We start from the raw sequence: 19,050 nt of genomic DNA, 5'->3' as shown, positions 1-19,050 counted from the left end.
GTTGTATCGAATTCAGTGGAAATTTAACCCGCCTATCGCCGGCTGGTGGGAGAGAATTGTTAGAATACTAACAGAGCTTTTGAGGAGAACGTAGGAAAAAGCAGTTCTAACGTATGAAGTTCTGGAAACCATTTTATGTGACTGTGAGTCTGTGATCAACTCGCGTCCTCTTACATACCTATCTGAGGATTTTGATGATTTGGTTCCTCTTACACCAGCGATGTTCTTTCTTGAAAACTCTGAAACTAATGTGAATGATATTGATTTTATCGATGCCAATAATTACCATAAACGTATCCGATATGGCACTAAGCTCCTAAAGGAATTAAGAATGCGTTTTCGCAAAGAGTATCTTGGCTTATTAATTCAACGTCAAGCAAAGAAACGTCATTATTTCAATGTGAAATTAGGTGATATAGTTCTCGTTAGAGATTATTTTCAAAAATATTTTCATTGGCCCTTTGCCAAAGTTATAGAACTCATACCAGGAAAAGACGGAAAAGTGTGGACTGTTAAACTGGAAACTCAACCTAATGTTTTAACCAGACGTATCCAGAGAATTTGTCTTTTGGAGATAACATCTAATGAGTTTTTAAATTTTCTTTTACAAGTTAAAGAGAGTGATGCGGGACGGAGTGAAGCTGTTTCAAAACCAACGGTGAGTGCTTCTGTTCCCTCTTCGGATGTCCAAAGTGAAGCTGTTCCAGAACAACGGTGGATGCTTCTGAGCCCTCTTCGGATGCCAAGACCATCCGATCCGAAGAGTTGTTAGCGTGCCTGCATCGCCTTGATTTACCTCAGAAGAGTTTTGAGCCTCATGCAGTAACCGTAGATTCAAAAGGGGGAATGATGTTGGACATCAGTCTCAGTGCCACTGCTCACTTAAAGTGAAGTGAAGAAGTCATAATTAGTTACGAACTGAAATAAATAGACAATTTTTTCTTTATCATTCCAAGCTGTGTGCGTGAGTCTGTGACGCAGTAGTAATGTATGCAATCCGATCAAATGTATAATCCTTTTTTGCTATTAATTAAATTCATTTATATTTAATATATCTGTTAGACTTAGGAAATTTAACGTAAGTTGCAGCCGACACGCCAATATTTCGAATAATTTACTTAGCTAAAATATTTAAAACCCTAAATTAAGTACTCCACCAAATAAATATTGGTGAGGGCAACGAAAAGGAAAAGCTATAGTTGAAGTTTAAATCATAATAAGTAGATAATTAACATAAATTATTTAAACAATTATTTGCTGATTTGGAACATAATAATAAATTCAAGGACAATTTCCCCATACAGAATCAAAAGAGATGAGTCGGGTCTGGAGATTCAAATCTATTACACAAAACGCTTACATCTAAGGTAGAATCATTAGTCTAAATGAAGAAAGGTTATTAAAGAAAGAAGGAGACTGTTATTGTTGATTTTTGCCTTTATGTTGCAAGACACCACTCATCTAAAGCGAAACAGATTTAATAGAAAATGCAATATTAACAAGTTAAAAGTAAACATTAATGCATATTTAACATCTTTAACATTGTTCATCTCATTTCTTAGATTTATTAAAATTAAACTGGCGAGAGTTCCATCATTTACACTCATGCAGTAAACAGTTAAATTGGACAGCGCGGAAGAAAACGTATTAGACCATGGAGACAGATATGCAAAACCCTCACATTCAGCCTTTCCGTAATGTGTTGATCTCGAAGACATTATAATCTTGACGTCAAAGGAAATTTCATGGAATCGCTTTCCATCATCTTTGGTCGTCTTATATCATCGTCGTTGTTGAGAAAGGAGCCATCATCATCATTGAATTGAAACTTAAAAGGAAATAGTAGAAGATAGAGAGCGTAAGGATAATTTTAAAAGGAGGCAATCGTAATTGCCCTCGATCGCTGCAGATTACGAAGTTCTTCATCTTCCTTTCTGTATTGGCATGTTTTTGTGACAGAAAATCACTGATTTAATTCTCCGCCATCAGATGTAAGATTTTATTAACTGTCAGTTCAAAGTCATTTGGCACTACTTTCCTATATTTGAATCTGACAGGCATATCACCAATTATATCTTCATAATCTAATTTAAAATAATCATCCAAATAGTCATCAAACGTTTTGACATCCGGATCAGAAACTGGTTTAAATTTAGAAATTACTTTATCAAATAAGGATTTCTTTCTAACCACTTTCCTTCCTGTGTGAGTAGACGTAATTCCTCCCGAAACTCTCATTTAGAATCACTTTTAACATCAACTTCTAAGCACTCACTCCAAACTGTTCTTTCACCGCACTTATCACTTTTACTTGGTCCAGTGCAATCGTCCCAATCATTATCGAGTTCCTCATCATATAGAAATTTAGGAAATTCTTCTTCTTGAAAAGCACAATAATCATCATTAAAGACCTTTTTCATTTTCTGGTCATGTTTTTCAAGATCAAAATATCTTTCAGTATCATTTTTATCTAAGCTCATTTCATTCTTGTGCGAACACTTCTTTTAATTTTTAAAGTTTCCAAACGTTTTAATACTTCTCTTTTCTGTTCTTTCTCTTTTTTTCCTTTTCGTGTATTCTTTACACTTCTTCTTTCTTTTCTTATCAACACGTCTGAGAGAGTATCTAATCATCCTTCGATATTGTTTAATGAATTCTGAATCCGGCTCTTCAAATCGGAAATTATACTTATGTTCAAACAATTCCTGCTTTTGCATATATTTCTCATGATCGTTCATCACTGCAATATCTTCAGTTTCTTCATAAGTAGGAATCTTATTATTTTTATTTTCTGCTACTTCCATAGATATGCCGTTCTTGTTTATAATAATATCTTGTTTATAATCCATTTGCAAAAGCAATTTATTCCCGATAACAGAATTTTCTTTCATTTCTTTCTTGTGGCACGGCATACATATTTGATTTAATTTCACGATTATGATTTCGCATGGAGCCTTCAAAATAATCAATAGGTTTTATTTTATTATTACCAACGCCTACTTGAATCAAATAGGAAGAAATAATTCTACGTGAACCAATTATTTATAAATATTTTACGATACTATATTTATATCATTTCCTGTATTAATAAGAGCTTCTACATTATCTATCAATACAATTTTATGCCAATCATTGAAATGCTTGTTTGCAAATATATGATTCAATCCGCCAAGGTCTTTTATACTTGTCTTATTTTTTACGCATTCTGTAGCTAAGTGTTCAAATGCAACGAAAGCATTTTTTCCTTCCTTTTATTTTTGTAGAAATTCTCCACGTGACTAAGTTTCCCGCAGTTATAGCAATGAATATTTCTTTTTATCTTACTTTAAAAATTGATCACCTCTGGTTTTAGAATTAGGCTTAACGGAATTTTAACATTATCTAATTTTTTCATATATCTGAAGTTGTTTCTGAAATTCTGCCAATAAATTCATAAAGAACAGATTAATTTAGTGTAGAATCATTTATACCGTTAATAAGCATATCCAATTAAAGCGGCGTTTTTAATATTACCTTTGGAACATAGATTTTTAATTACTTAAATATTAATTAATTAATTGCTTCTTTATATCGGGATTCTTTTTTCTGCATTTTACGTATTGATTCGTGTAACTGAGCACTGATATACTGAACACCATATATATCTACTAATAAAGCCTTAAGTACATTTCACGAATTAATTTTTTTTTGCGCTTTCATTGAGTAATTTTGCTTTGCCAGTTAAAGAGTTTTTTGCAATAGCAGTTTCTGTAACTCATGTAGTTTTAACAAATTTGATATATCCTCAAAGTTTATCTGGAATTATATTCTTTCGAATTGCCTTGGGAAACATCTAATGTCCTGAATGGAAACAGGGAGCTTACTCAAGCTATGTTTGTGTATGTGTAGAATAGACAACACAAGTAAGAAGGGTTAACTTTACGCTTTATTTTACACACTTTACAGGTGCTACCGCACTTCGGGATACAAAGACCAACCACCTGTGGTCTGAACGTAAGAAAATAAGAGCTACTAGCTAATTAAATTTAAATAGGAGTAACTTCGAATACTTTACACAGATGGCTAACACTAAGGTGGGCCTTTCAGATTATTGCGTATGTAGAACGCAAACTGCTGAAAACTACAATACGTCTTAGATATCAAGAGAATTAAACCTCTGGCCTTAAAGGCGGACATTAACTGACTGAAAGCACGCGTGAAAATAAGTGGCAAGAGGTCTCACTCTCTCTCCTAACTCTGTTCTTGGCGAAAAGCCACAATTTAAATACTTAAGCGTTAGCAAGCATGATTTGCATAATCAGGGTAACGCTTTTTTTCTGGCCGGAAGGGGGAAATAAGACGGGACATTAAAGTTTTAAAATAAAATAAACGTTAGTTAAACTTAAGATACTTATAAGTTTTCAATGAATTTTTCAAACGAATTATATGCATTACCCTCAAATTAAGAAATAAAACTTTCAATGTCATTCAAATGTATACACATATTTGAAAACTGTGGAACAGAAAATTGAACTGATGACTTTTTCTGAATATCATAGGAGTTCGTATAACCTTGAACAGCATAATTTTCAGGTACATGAGATATATCATCCTCTAACTACTAATCTGGTATTATGGTATTTTGTATTACATATGAAACTGTAATTACATCATATATTCTTTCAACGTACTCTGTTTGTTTCAAAATGCCCTCATTATCTAGTTTAAATGTAGAACCAGTAAAATCCCTGAGTTGCTTTCTGTTCTAACGGTCGCCTTCGTCATGAAATACAAATTTATGATGTAATATTCCTAATATTCCTTTTTTATATTTCAAAGTAACTTCTATTTCTTTTACATTCATTAATTTTATGCTGTAATGTATAACAAAATGCAAACTTTTAAACTTGGATTTACTGGCATCAGAAATATATAGTATTTAATCTCACGGTATCAAAATCCATAAACACTACAAGCGATGTAATACAAAAATACCATTCTGAAACAATTATTTGCTTAATCCCGCTTCTGACATCATTCTTGTGGGTTTTAGTCTTGGGAAAGTCATTACTTATTTTAACACGAAAGAAATTTCAGGATGAATACAAAATTTAGAAGATAAAAGTAAACATTAGTACATATTAAACATCTTAACATAACATCCTTCATCTCACTTAGATTATTCTTTAAAAGCTAAATTGGCGCGAGTTCTATTATTTACATTCGCGCAGTAAACGGTTAATTTGGATAGCGCGCCAGAAAATGTGTTAGACCATGGACTTCCATATGTAAAAACGCCACAATAATAAATTCAAGGACAATTTCCACATAAAAATTCAAAAGAGATGAGTCAGGTTTGGAGGTTCAAATCTACTTCCTAAAGCGCTTGCATCCAAGGAAGAAACACCAATCTAAAAAAAAAAAAAAAAAAAAAAAAAAAAACGGAAGATTAGTAAAGAAGGAAGTAGAAGGTTACAATCTAAGCATCCAAAGCAGTGCGATAGACAGGTATATGCTGCTCTCATTAGTGCTCATAAGCAGACACAAAAGTCAATTTAAAATCTTTAAATCAATCAATTTAAATTAATCGGTTTAAGAGTAGTACACGATTGGTACTGGCTCTTTCTGTGATCTACCTGTTTGGAATCAATCACATACATTAAAATATGGAACCATTTTTAAGGGCAGTTCAACAGTTCGTTTCTTCTGTAATAGTTCCTAAAGTCGAATAATTCGCAAAGGAAAGCACTTTTTTCATCATAGATCAACAGTGACTTACCCCAAGCTGATGTGAATAGTTACGAAACGAAGGTACAAAAGCGTGGTTTTCCCACCTAAAATGGCTTCGGTATGTCAACCAATGAATCGGGGTACTTTGGAAGTATTGAAGAAGAGATACAGACCTAAAGGTTTTTCCTCTCGTGCCTTGGCTGTGCAGAAACGATTTTAAATGATCAATAAACTAAAAATATATATTCTGGACTCAAAGGGGGTGCATCTATTCTACGATTCTACCCACATTAACTTTATCTTGTTGACTAGATCATTACTTGAATTGCGAAGCGACTATTTGATAAGTTCAAACGGTATCAATGACAAGGCGTGAGAAGGGAGAAAAGACGTTTTTCCTTCTACTTAAAGAAGGAATTTAGAGACGGCACTCCCGGTACTTACAAAATTAGCCAATACTTTTGGCTGCTAATCAAAAACATAAATATGAAATTAAAAATAAGTTAAATATCAGTCGAGGCTGCACAAAGATAATTCACGCGATTTGGCTCTTAGCCCTACCGTCGACATTCGAAAGCCGGTAATTAATAGTATGCAAGTTCGTAGAATAGTAAATTTAATTCAGCGAAACAACGTAGCTGAAATGTAGAACACGCTCTGTTTGAAGTAACTCAGACACCAGCTTAAATAGTATCATTGTACCCTACTTCGAGACTACGCGAAACTAAAATACCATTTTGGCAGGAAATGGAAATTGAAGAAAGAAAAGATAAGCAAATGAACAAAAACTCATTAGTTTAAAACTAAAAAAGTCTTTATAATATGAATCTTGGAGTGACATCGAGTATATAAGGTTCACTCGTTCGCGAAGAACGTTAGTCGACCAGTTAGGAATGAAGTTTCGAGAAGAGACGGATAATTTTGAAATAGTGGACTTAAAATTAAGAAAATTCCAGACTGCGAAGAACTTACTGAGAATGTCTGTTAATTGTTGAGGATGGATGGGTTAGGATTGAACTGTGAACTATTAGGATATGATGAACTAATTGCATTAATGAAAGAGATCAAGGATAAAAATAAAGATGAATCAGCAGACGAAGAAATGACAGATAAATGGAAAATTTTAAAAATGAATCTTAAGGAACTAAAGGCTGTTGAAAGAATAATCCTTACTTGGAGAAAAATTGTGCATCTAATATGGACATTTTTTTTCTCCCTTCCCTATGTGTTGAAACTGCACAAAAGCAAAGTGAAACAGTCTAACATTATGATTTTTTTTCCTGCAATGAACTACTAGACATTTATTTATTTTTGTTTTATAAAAGACTTTTTGCATTTCAACAGTTGTTTTAAGTTATGTTGTACATCTCTACATTGTGTTACAGCAATGTAGAGATTCTCTAGTGTGTGTTACAGCTTTCAATAAAGTAATATGCAATAAAATATCAAAGTTCTGAATAACCCATTGCTTATATTACAAACTTCAGCATCTTCTGTAACTCGTCGCCATATCAGTTGACATTAGGTTGAGTGTGCGAGATTTTACTATAACATGATTATTTGTTTCATTTAAAACATTTTAATAATTAATGGTAGTGTAGGTCTACGACCAACGGATGCAAAAATGAAGGCTGTTAAGGACTTTTGGAATTGAAATAAATGAAAATAACTAAAAATATTTTCAAATACTCAAAATTATTCGCTCACTGCCTTTCCTTGCAAGGGAAAAAATCAAGAGGAAGAGATTTTGAACGAGATGAGTTACCTATGAATCAGGGATGGGGAAATATCATATGCTACCCTCAATATTCTGTGTGATATAAAAATATTCATTTTCGCAGGATATTGTACAAAAAGATTAAAAAGAGAAGGTATAGAATTGATAAAAATATGTGACATCAAACGCTAAAATTCCAGAAAACTAACGATACTAAATAAAATAATTACGTCTTAAAAATATAGGTGGAACCTTTTCTAAATGTCTTTTACTAGAAGTTTAAACATAAAAGGCACAGAACTATTATTTTTTTTTAATTCCTTTTTTCAATGCACATAAATCTAAGAAGTGGAGGACATGCATTTACATGCTGCTATTTTCCATAGTTTCAAATATATTGTTACGAAATGTCCAGGCGCGGTGAGATAACTTCCCCCTAAAGCAGTTTTAGGGTTGCCATAAAATTCAAGATAAAACAGGGTTGCCACATTTGGCGAGAAATTGCCCATTTGGAGATAAAATTGGCGATATGCCATGGACGGATGGAGAACGAATCTTCTGGAACGAATTCTTACCGGTTTAGCCCAGAATGTTCTCGAACACCAGCCAAAAGCTATATAAACCCTGCTGGTACGCGGGGAGTTAGTTAGTATCGAGTTGGTATCTCGTCTAGCGAGTCAGTCCCTTCGGAGTCGATCGAGTTGGTATCTCGTCTAGCGAGTCAGTCCCTTCGGAGTCGATCGAGTTGGTATCTCGTCTAGCGAGTCAGTCCCTTCGGAGTCGATCGAGTTGGTATCTCGTCTAGCGAGTCAGTCCGTTCGGAGTCGATCGAGTTGGTATCTCGTCTAGCGAGTCAGTCCCTTCGGAGTCGATCGAGTTGATAGCTGGGCAGCGCGTGCCGAGTGGGTCGTCGAGTGCACCGAAAGAGGACCTGGAGGCTGTGTCGCTGATCGTGTCAGTGTGTTTATAGTAGTCCATCGACGACTGTAAAAACGTGTTTTGGAGCTTTCCTGACAGTGCTGCCCAAAGAAGTGTGTTTCGATAGTTCACCAAGTAATATTGTCATTATTCACTCCATATCCTCACGAACCCCGTACGAACGTGAAGGAAGGAAATAACGTAACAACTGGTGTCAGAAGAAAAACGTAACAATATATTCTTGTTTTTCGAAATCTGTTAAAACGATTTGGTATTCGTACAGAATATGTAATGTATTCGTATAGAATAGAAATTCTCCTAATAATAAAAATAATGCTTGGTATGATTATAAATATCATCTATCAGCCCGATCAATTATTATGTGTATAATATTATGTAATTTTCAGAGATTATTTTTGGGGTGTTTCAAGCCTGTTACTCAGGTCAATCATTTAGTGGTAGATGTTAATTTTATATTAAAAATATTAAATTAATTTAAAATTAAATCCAAGCATAATTTTGACCAACAAGTCTGTTGTTCAGCTAAGCTTATAAGCTCAGAATCATTTGGGCTCTACCTATTAGTCAGCACAGTGGGATTAAGTAGTGAATTTAAACTAATACATAAAATATAACATACATACATTAGCTTAAATCGAAGCACATCAAAAGACTTTTAAAGATGTTGATACAGACAGATGGTCACTGAAGATGATCAACAGTGTGAGACAGATGAATAAATTTAAGTACATGTTTTAATGAAATTAATATCGGAGGACAGCCCTGCTCTTCAGATCTGTCAGTCACAGGAGAAAGTCAGTCGTATTTATTACTGATAACATAAAATTTAAGACTAAATAGAATCAATGTTTCAGCGTTGTGAGCAGGACAGTAAGTCTTGATATTAAAAAATTAAGTTAAAGAACGCTGACGCAATTACCTAGAAATTAAGGATGACTTTGGTTAAACCATAGGCCACCAATATAGGGCAGCCCTGTAAATTTAGATAATTATTTAAACTTAATTCGAAGCAAATCGGCGAATTTCATTGCTGTAGGCTATTGCATACCTAGAGTTTGAGGATAACTTTTGGTTAAGCCAGAGGCCACCAGTTTGGGGTTGTGTCGTAAATATGGATAAATATTTAAATTAATAGAATTTCAACGCATACCTACGCCCTTTGTGTACTACTGCCTATCAATACCGATCAAAATCAGTGCTTAATTACATGTAGAGAGTCTCTTAAAATCAACCTATATTTTCCAATGTGAGGTAGTGCAGTAGTTTCAGACAGATATTTGAATAAAACTTTCATCTAAACTCCCCAGGTTGCTGAGGATTCACAAATTGGCACTGTGCTGTCGGCGAAACGGTGGCGACTATGGGGAAAGAGCGACGGTGAAAAGTCTTAGAACGATTTGACATCAAGCCACGAGTTAATACTGTGGGGCGATGCAGAAAATTAAAGTAGGTGTATAAAATAGCATGCCAATTTCCATCAACAAATCCTAAAAGAAGAAGGCATTTGAGATGCACCGAGATTGCAATGGAACTCACTGCAAATACAGGAACTCGATTTTCTAGTTATATCAAAAATGACAGGTTGCGCAATAAATGGTTTCGTATGCAAGAAAACCCATGATTTGTCTTCGACTAACACCAGTTGTGAAATGAACACTGTTGAAGTTCTGCGGCCATCATCGTAATTAAAAGGAGAACAACGGGCTGAAAACGGGTTTTCTTTACTGATCAGCTCAATTTTGTTTAGAGAGTGATTTCAAATAACTGAAATTTAGAAGGAGCACAATGTAGCATATAAGCCTGAAAATATACGTGAAAGGCATCAGTAAAAAGGTGATGGTAGAATCATGGTTAAGGGCAAGTATTATTTTGTTTTGTCACACTGACTTGTATATTTTTACTAGCGCAACTATGAATGCTGAAATATACAGAAGTGTTGTTTTGCATCCTAATGTTAAGTTGTTTAGAATACAAACATTATCTTTCTCCCAATGCACGATAATGCCTTTCCCGACCCACCGTATTAGTTTATGATCACCTTAAAGCGTAGGAGTCCCGCAAATGGGGTGACCCGCATGTTCTCCAGATTTCAGTCTATACAATAGGCGTGAAACGCATTAGAGCGCCGATTTACATGACTGCAGCCCTCACATAGGACTTTTCAGGGTCTTCAAGACACTAATCATCGTAAATACACTTTGTTAGCGAGAGATCTCCTAGACAAGTTAATAGGGAATACTGTAATTTTGCATTTCGGTCATTTAAGACGACGCACGTTATTAATATTTTCTCTGAAGCTTTAAAATATTTTAATCCCAAACTTTCCCTACCACCACTTTATATCACATTTTATGTATCCTTGTTTAAAGTTATTTTTTGCAGAGGATTTTGAAGATACATCAGGTATGACAAAATAATGATCTTGTAGTCGTTCCATGTTTTTAGTTGCAAATTCACTCAGTTTACAGGAATTTCACAGCTGTTAGCTTAATTTATCAATTTTGCGCTGAATCACAATTTCTATGTAGTTCACAACGATCGCTGCCATTGCAGAAGCAATCTTCGCCTCAGTTTTCATTTCTGATGTTAGATCATTGTAATTCTGTAAAATAATCTAAAAGTCTTTATATCTTCTGTTAAAATCTATCTTTCAGCAACGAATACAAAAATTATGTCGTAGAAAAGTACATTGTTACATTTTTGGTTATGTGACAGTATTCCCTGGTTTTATGAACGATTATGCTTTTTTATAATTTACTCATGCTTCTTCAAGACTAAGTAAAATATCTTCTAAAATAGTTACAATATAAGTTTAATAAGCAAAGGCACACTGCGGGGGAAAACGTTCTATATCTCCCGTTCTACTGGGCCGATCAACGAAATTAAAATTGCGTTTTTCATATTTCGGAAGCGCGACTTAGGATATGTATTAGATTTATACATAGCGTTGTTCTAATATAGGTATTTTGATACAAAAATTGGACTTTTCCTGAAATGATATGCCAATGTTTTTCCATATTTCGATTAATGGTACTACCATAACTTGAGTAATTAATACTCAAGTTATGGTAAACTTACGTTATGCCAAGTTTTGCTTAATCCAAATATAATTCGCACATTCTTAATTATTTTTTATTAAAATTTGTATTTTTAAATATGTTTTATAAATTTTTTGAAACACATTTTGTGTTATCACCTACAAAATTTTTAACAAAATCTTCAATTAGATGTATTTCTAGGCACACCTGGAAAAAATTAGATTTTTTTATTATAAACTTTCTAAGATATATATGAATTTAAATATTTCAGAGTTTTGAAATTTAGCATTTTTTTTGAGCGATAATGACGCCATACGAAAATAAGCACATTGTTAAAATTATTTGAAAGTATGGGAAGTCGATTTTTTGCCCGCTCGTTTACAATGAAAAAAGGAAAAGGAAAATGGGTTGCTATAACTTATGAAGTTCGCCAAGTAAATTATTCTTAGCGTAAACTGAAAAAAATACGCCAAGATAATTTTTTAATTTCTCCGTAAATTTCGCACCAAATTTTACATTTAATATTTAGGCATAATTCGAGTCGTAGTATCGAAATAAGGAAAAAAATGGTCATGCCATTTAGAAAAAGTTCGATTTTGAGTCAAAATGCCTATGTTAGAATGATGCTAAATATAAATATAATATATATCACGGAAAGTCGCGCTTTTAAGACATGGAAATCGCAATTTGAATTTCGTCCCTTTTATATATTTATTTATTTATTTATTTATTTGCTTTTTTGCATAGTGTACATGTATATAAACAATTTACTTGTTGCTAATTATTATAGAGAAATTTAATATCAAGAAAAATATTGCTACGATTATGTAATATTCTCAGTTTAGAACAAAAAGTTAAATTTTTTAAAAAAAGTCATATATTTAAAAATTATTCCATTGCACAAAACGACTTTAAATTCACTGTCGGGGCTTTTATTTGAAGCATTTGTTAGCAAATTATTTGTGCATTTAAATAAATAAATTTCTTAGTTACTTACACTGTAACTTTCAGTTCAGGCCTGGACACTTAAGCTGGATGGATATACCATGATATATTAAATGCTGCAATAAAATATATTGGATGAAATATATTGTATTTGATAAAAAAATAAAAACATAATGAATAAATATATTTGATGAATGTTTTTCAAATGCTCCTGGATAAGGATTTAAATATTTACTTCCATTGTGGAGTTTTAATATTTAAACTAACATATTTAGGAAATAAAATAAAGTATTTGCAATTGCAATATATTTATTATTTATATCCACAGTTCGTCTTGTATTCGGATACTCTGCATGACCATAAATTGTATAAGGAATCAAACAAAACATAATTAACAATTTTTCGTTTTATTAATGATGATTTTGATTTATTTATAAATTTACATGAAAGTAAACTCAAATATTTTAATACAATTATTACTCTTATTATAGATATTTTAGTACTAAAATATCATTTATACGGCTTTTTAAAATAAAAACTGTTAGTGAGAAATTTAAGTAATGCAATATTTACATAAAAACGACTCTGTAAGCTTCTCAGTTAATTGAATGTTAATCAATATGGCACAGGATTGGCTTAAAGCTAAATTGACTGAAAGTCTAAAAATACTAATTCTTAATATAGAGGCTGATTACATATTTTAGAACGATTCTGGAGTCGTTTAATTAATGTTTAAAATATAAAGATTATTTTGTTTTAAATGTTCGATCTGATAGTTTTTTTCTGGATTATAAATCTGCATTATGATTTCCATGACAGAAGGACATTTACTAAACTTACAAGGGTATTGATTCCCATTCTATTTTCCAGAATCCATCAATTTGGGTGAGTTTTCGCTTAGAAAGAGCTTTTTCAATAGATCAAATGCACAATAATCCATAGGTGAAACGTTAGAGAGGACTCTAGAGGAATCCGTTGAAAAGCATGTAAGCAATATCTGTATCAGTCTTTATTTTTTCAAGGAATTCAAGAACTTTTCGAATATGTCTGTTTTCTGTTTTTGTTGTAGTCATTTAGGCAAATCCATGCGTCACCAAGGGTCACGATGTATTTCCGCTTATCTTCTGCTAAATAATTTTCACACAGGGTTCTATAAAGTATTCTGCGTTGAGTCACATGCCTCTACAGAAGCTGGTGAACACTATGTTTTCTAATCTTTTAAGTCGTAAATCTTGCTTTTCACTTTATTTATTGATGTATTTAAAGATTTTTAAATTAGTTTCTGCTTCGACAGATCTTCTCTGTTTAACAACTATTTAACTTTAGAAACATTATAAACAGTGCGTACCGTATATTTACTTGGAGTCTTCTTTCCTATCAGAAGTAATGATTGACGGTTTTCACCTTTCCGATTAATAAGGTTGCTATATTGTGCTCCAAAGTTTTAATACCATGCATTTCACATTTTTTTAAATTATGTAATAGACATATTCTCCTCCGAAAGCGCAGAAACATATCCTTCAATTCACAGTTGTTTATATTTTGGAAAACAAAATAATGTTAAAATGTAATCGATGATGTTTCGTATTTCAAATAATGAGCTGTTGCCAGAAATGTTTATTCCAAAAGATTTGCTTTTTAAAAATTATTTATCGAAGTTCTTCTGAAAAAGTGTAAAAATCCTATGTATTTTCCTTATCCAATTCTTCAAATTCAGTACTTGAAATGCATAAAGTAAACTTATATTTAAAATTTTAGTAAATTAATGTGATTTTAAATTCATAAATAATCATTATGTTGCTTTACAAATTGTTTACTTACGCGGAGCGGTAAATTATATTACATTTCAAGTAAGGAAATAATATGCAATATAAGGTGACGTCATGGATGACATGTGCAAATTAAATTCAAAATTCTTTTATATTTTACTTTACAGAATACATTCTGTTGATGAATCTATGTACGGTTTAGTATTATGTGTAAATGACACGAAGGCATAATTATTTATAGAGTGACTGAAAGTATCCTACATCATATATTTTACATTAATTTGTGAAAATATATTTTTGACCCTGGTATGTCATCTATGTTAGAGGGATCATATTGACTAAAAATTCCATTTAATTCTTTGAACTGAGATTTAAATCATGATATGCAATTTTAATACCATTTAAAATTTGGTATAGTTAATAACAATAGTTTGACATTGTACCTTTCTTCGAAAAGGAGTGGGACGAAAAAAATTTCTAAATCTGTATAGCAGTCATAGGTGATTAAATGACTTCTAATGAATTAAAAATTTTTAGGTTAGGCTATTAATCGCACTGATTTCCTAAACTGTATTTCGATTATTTAAATAGATGTAATATATTATTTAAAAAGGCTTAAGTAAATATGCTTTTATACGTATGGTAAGATTATGCCAGAAAATGAAATTTTGTTAAGTGAATGAGTAATTGGATTTCTAAAAAAATCCTTCTGTGCTCGTCAGTACAGGTCTTTTGTGAAAAACTTCTTTTCTTACGATTATGTAATTGACTAATAATAAGGTATTTAAGAACTAATCGAAAAACTCATCTCAACATAATGATTATTCACCACTTTCAATTTTCAATTAAGTAAGACGTGTAGAGAAGAGTCCCTAGTCGATTATGAAAATTCTGTTGAAGTGAATTAATAGTCCGAGTCTCGTTTGCATCTTGACTTCTTATGAGCAGTTTTACCAAATATGACAGTCTTAACTGGATAAAAAAATTGATTATATAGCAAAGTATAAGCGAGTGTTATTTTGACATTGTTTCACATAAATAAGAAGTAATTAACGAGAAGTAGATTGTAGTTTGTGGAATCGTAATATTCACATTACAGAAAAAAGATAAAACTAATCGTTCGCAGGTTGTTAGCTAAACGTTTACTGAACAAAATGCAAGAACGGATAAACAAACTTTCGACAGAAAATCATATTTGCGCGCTTAATTAATACCTCCCTTCCTCTCTCTTAAAAGATTTACTTAAAAGGATAACATTATATATTCTAATTTCCTTTCATTTGTGATCTTTTGTGAACTCAGATGTAAGAAACAGAGTGGTAAAAGTATGAATAGCTTCTTCCAGTGTATTAAAAAATAAATAAAAATAAAAATAAGGAAGCGAAATGTGAAAGCTTTTAGATTTTATATTACGGCCAAAGTGGTGTTTTCTGCTTTTACACACACATACGCGTTTCGAGAGCATTTGGATTAATATGTCTTTGGGCTAACATATTTTAAAACAGCATATCTTCAGGATTTTCGATAGACAGTCCCGAGCACCAGAGAAAGATTTTTTCGTACACTGTTGCCATTACTCGCTTTGAAATTGCTGAGTTTGTTAATCAAGAATTCGTTACAGTTTTGCAAAATGTGAAAAGGACAATTTGAAATTTAAAATTCGGGATTCCAGGCTTCCATGTTCGGGTGGAGGGTTACGTTATCCAAAATCTGATGGTTCTAGGTACCGTCGTTTTTGCAAAATACGAGAAACTTATATATTCATGCAGATTTTTCATTATTTAATATTTTAAATGTAATACAAGTCCATAATATTTGGTGCCAACAATTGGAAAAGTGAATTGGACATTTATTAAAGCCATTTCGAGACTAATAACAATTGTTAGCTAACTCCTGTTTTGACTAATAAGGGGAAATTCTAAATTTATAAACTTAAAATATACGAAAGATTAATTTCGCAGATCATATACAAGAAATTTTCGATCCTGCATAAATTTAAGCAACGTTTAATTATATGCAACTTTAATTATATCCGTTGAACATCTTTTAATTATATGCACTCTGAAACAGCATGTATCATCTTACCGCCAACGCCTCCCCCCAACATTTTCTTTTATACTTATCGGAAACATAAAAAATATCATATGTTAGCTGTACAAGTATTGCCATCGATTCAAACAAAATGCAAATAAATTGCAATATATTTCATGAATGAAATATAATATACTCTTAGTGCGATTGGTTCGATTAAGGAACAACGATCCTAAAATTCTTTTTCAGCCTTTGAGGAATTAAGAAAGAACTACAAAACACGTTCAATAGAGTGTTAATTGTTGTTTGCGATTTTGGAAGTGCATAAATAAACTTCCGAAGTGTATCAAACTTTATGAATAAATATTCATTATATTTAGGAGAAAATATTGAGAAAAAATCAGGCTTAATACGATATTAAATGTACAGTTTTACAGAATATTCTATATTACCTAGAAAATTTTGTAAATAGGCAAATCAGTTATTTAGAGAACACTAAAAGTTTAAAGAAAAATTATCCAAATTTCTCGACAATTTTCTCGAAAATTTCTCGACTTCTCCATAAGTTCAATATTTAAGTTATTTTTTCACTATCAGTAAAATTCATTTTTCGATTCTTAAAGATCTCATATATACTTTTAATTATTGTGTTAATTTAGCATTGTTTGATATGTATCCATGGACCTTATAAGAAATAGACCAACCCAAATGGGTTTTCTCCCTTGCCTTGGCGTATTGCCGGCAGTCACCTTGCCCACATCCGGAGGAGTATGCAGCGCGTATAATGTTCAAGAAAAAGCTGGTGATAGCACCTCATTTCACAAATTAGAATTTTTAGATATTTTTATTTTTGAAACTGAGATTGATTTTTAAAAATTTAGCATGTTTATCGAGCATAATTAATGTTCTGAATAATTATAAAGCTGCTGCATACTTTCCGGTCTGAATAATTTTGTTAGCTTTTAATATGGTGTAAGGAAATTTGTATCTCCTTCTTTTAAAAAATAATATTTTAAATCTGAACTAATAGAAAAATTCAAACAAACAATTTTCTCTTACAATTTTTATGCTTTTATTGGTATAAATAAGTAAAAAGTACTAAAATTGAAAAAAAAGGGATTTTTGAAAGTTTATGCTTAAAATTCTTATTTGTACTGCTTTTCTAAAATTATATCTGAATATTAAAGCATAATATTCTACATAGAAGTTTTATTTCAATAATATTTCATAATACGTCATAGTGATTAACACTTTTAACCCTTTAATAATTTTTATGCATTTATTATAATGTTAATAATTGTATTTGACTGTAATAATCATTTGTGCTAGTATTTTATAGTGATTATTTTTTTTTAAATTTATGTCTAGTTCTGCATAAATTTTCTTATTTATTGTTAATTTATTTTATCAGCCCAAAGAGGCGGCAGCTCAGAAAAGCTATTAGTTTCGAAACGGCATTTTGCTTTGTGTCACTATAAATGTCCGTTTCACTTTGCAAACTGTTGCCACCAAATATTATCACCCTGTGTTATATTTAAAGAAATTAAATAATGAAGAATCTGCATGAATGCAAGAATGTTTCTCTCACACTGTGAAAAAAACAACAGAGTTTAGAACAATAAAATTTTGAATAACGTAATCCCCCACCCGAACATGAGCCCCTGCACGGCCTAATTTCGAATTTGTTTTAATCGATTTCATATTTTGTAACTTTAACGAAGTTTTGATTAACAAACTCAACGAGTTGAAAGCAAGCAATGGCAACCCTGTACAGAAAATAACATTTTTATCTCCAACGCGGAAATTCTAAAGATATGTCATTTTCAAATATTTTGTGATATTGTTCTTGAATTGAATTTTATGTATTTTACTTGCAAAGAACATGATGTTCAATAAATAAAGGTAACACGCAAAACGTTACAAAATGGCTCCTTTGGGCGTAATATAAAATTATATTGCTGAGTGCTTCCAGAGTTTATCTTTTTTTTCCCTCATTACACTCAAAAACGTTTATGCTCCGAATTTTATGAATTACTAAAATAAATAATCATTTTGTAATGTAAATAATTAATGATCATATAATGAAATAAATGATCGTCTTGTTATGTTATAATAATTTTAAAAACTACTGCCTGAAAATGCTCATAAAATCAAAGAAAATTATCAGATCTTGTTTAATTTTACCTTATTTGTTTCAAAACATCATATGCTATCAGTATTATTTAATTTTACTTTATTTGTACACAAAAATAAGTTCATAAGTTTTGCGCTTAGAATTTTTACCGTTTTACTAAAGTAAACAAATTTATACAAGAATTACGCTTGAAAAAAATGTGCAAAATGCAGTAAAAAGTGCTTTCATGAGATATATTAAATGTTGTTAGCAAAAACTGTGACTTTCATCACTTATACAACGTATCACATTTAATAATTAAAAAAAGTTATGTGATACAAATGCCATAGGTTTCTGTAAGCTAGATCGTCCCTAATATTTCTTGCGGACATGTGGGCGACGCACGCTCCGCCCACTGGGTTAGTCTATCTCTTATAAGGTTTATGTATGTATGTATTGGACTGTTAGGTGTATATTGGCGAAATTGATAAAGCGCTGAAATTTCTCGTCAGGGAATATGGATGAAATTTCGAAAGGAAAAAAAAGAATTTTTTAGCTAAGTACGGCGGTCACTTAATTACATTTTAATGTGATATCTTTAAAAATTATTCATAAAGCTTCTTCATTTAATCAACTGGGTTCTTTTGAACACTTTCACATCACTAATAATTTTTCTTGTTTACTTAATGATATTAATTTTCCAATCTCGCTCTTCCGAATGCTTTCAAATTTTTAATACCTTTACGTTTCATTACTATTTTACACATCACATCATGTTACATTCTTTCC

At 31.7% G+C, this 19,050-nt stretch overlaps 1 protein-coding gene across 1 annotated transcript; it reads right to left on the bottom strand.

Moving 5' to 3' along the window:
• Positions 1 to 1,870: 1,870 nt before the first annotated feature.
• Positions 1,871 to 2,912, bottom strand: LOC118183778 (protein KRI1 homolog). The gene is given in 4 exon segments (XM_085812434.1): positions 1,871 to 1,992; positions 1,995 to 2,201; positions 2,249 to 2,380; positions 2,537 to 2,912. Coding segments are annotated over 4 exon segments (837 nt in total).
• Between the last annotated feature and the right edge of the window lie 16,138 nt (positions 2,913 to 19,050).

Source organism: Stegodyphus dumicola, chromosome 3, assembly GCF_044657685.1.
Source record: "Stegodyphus dumicola isolate Sdum_Otavi_A_Nest chromosome 3, ASM4465768v1".
NCBI lineage: Eukaryota > Metazoa > Arthropoda > Arachnida > Araneae > Eresidae > Stegodyphus > Stegodyphus dumicola.
The sequence above is the reverse complement of the archived record's forward strand: the minus strand, read 5'-3'. Positions and strand labels throughout refer to the sequence as shown.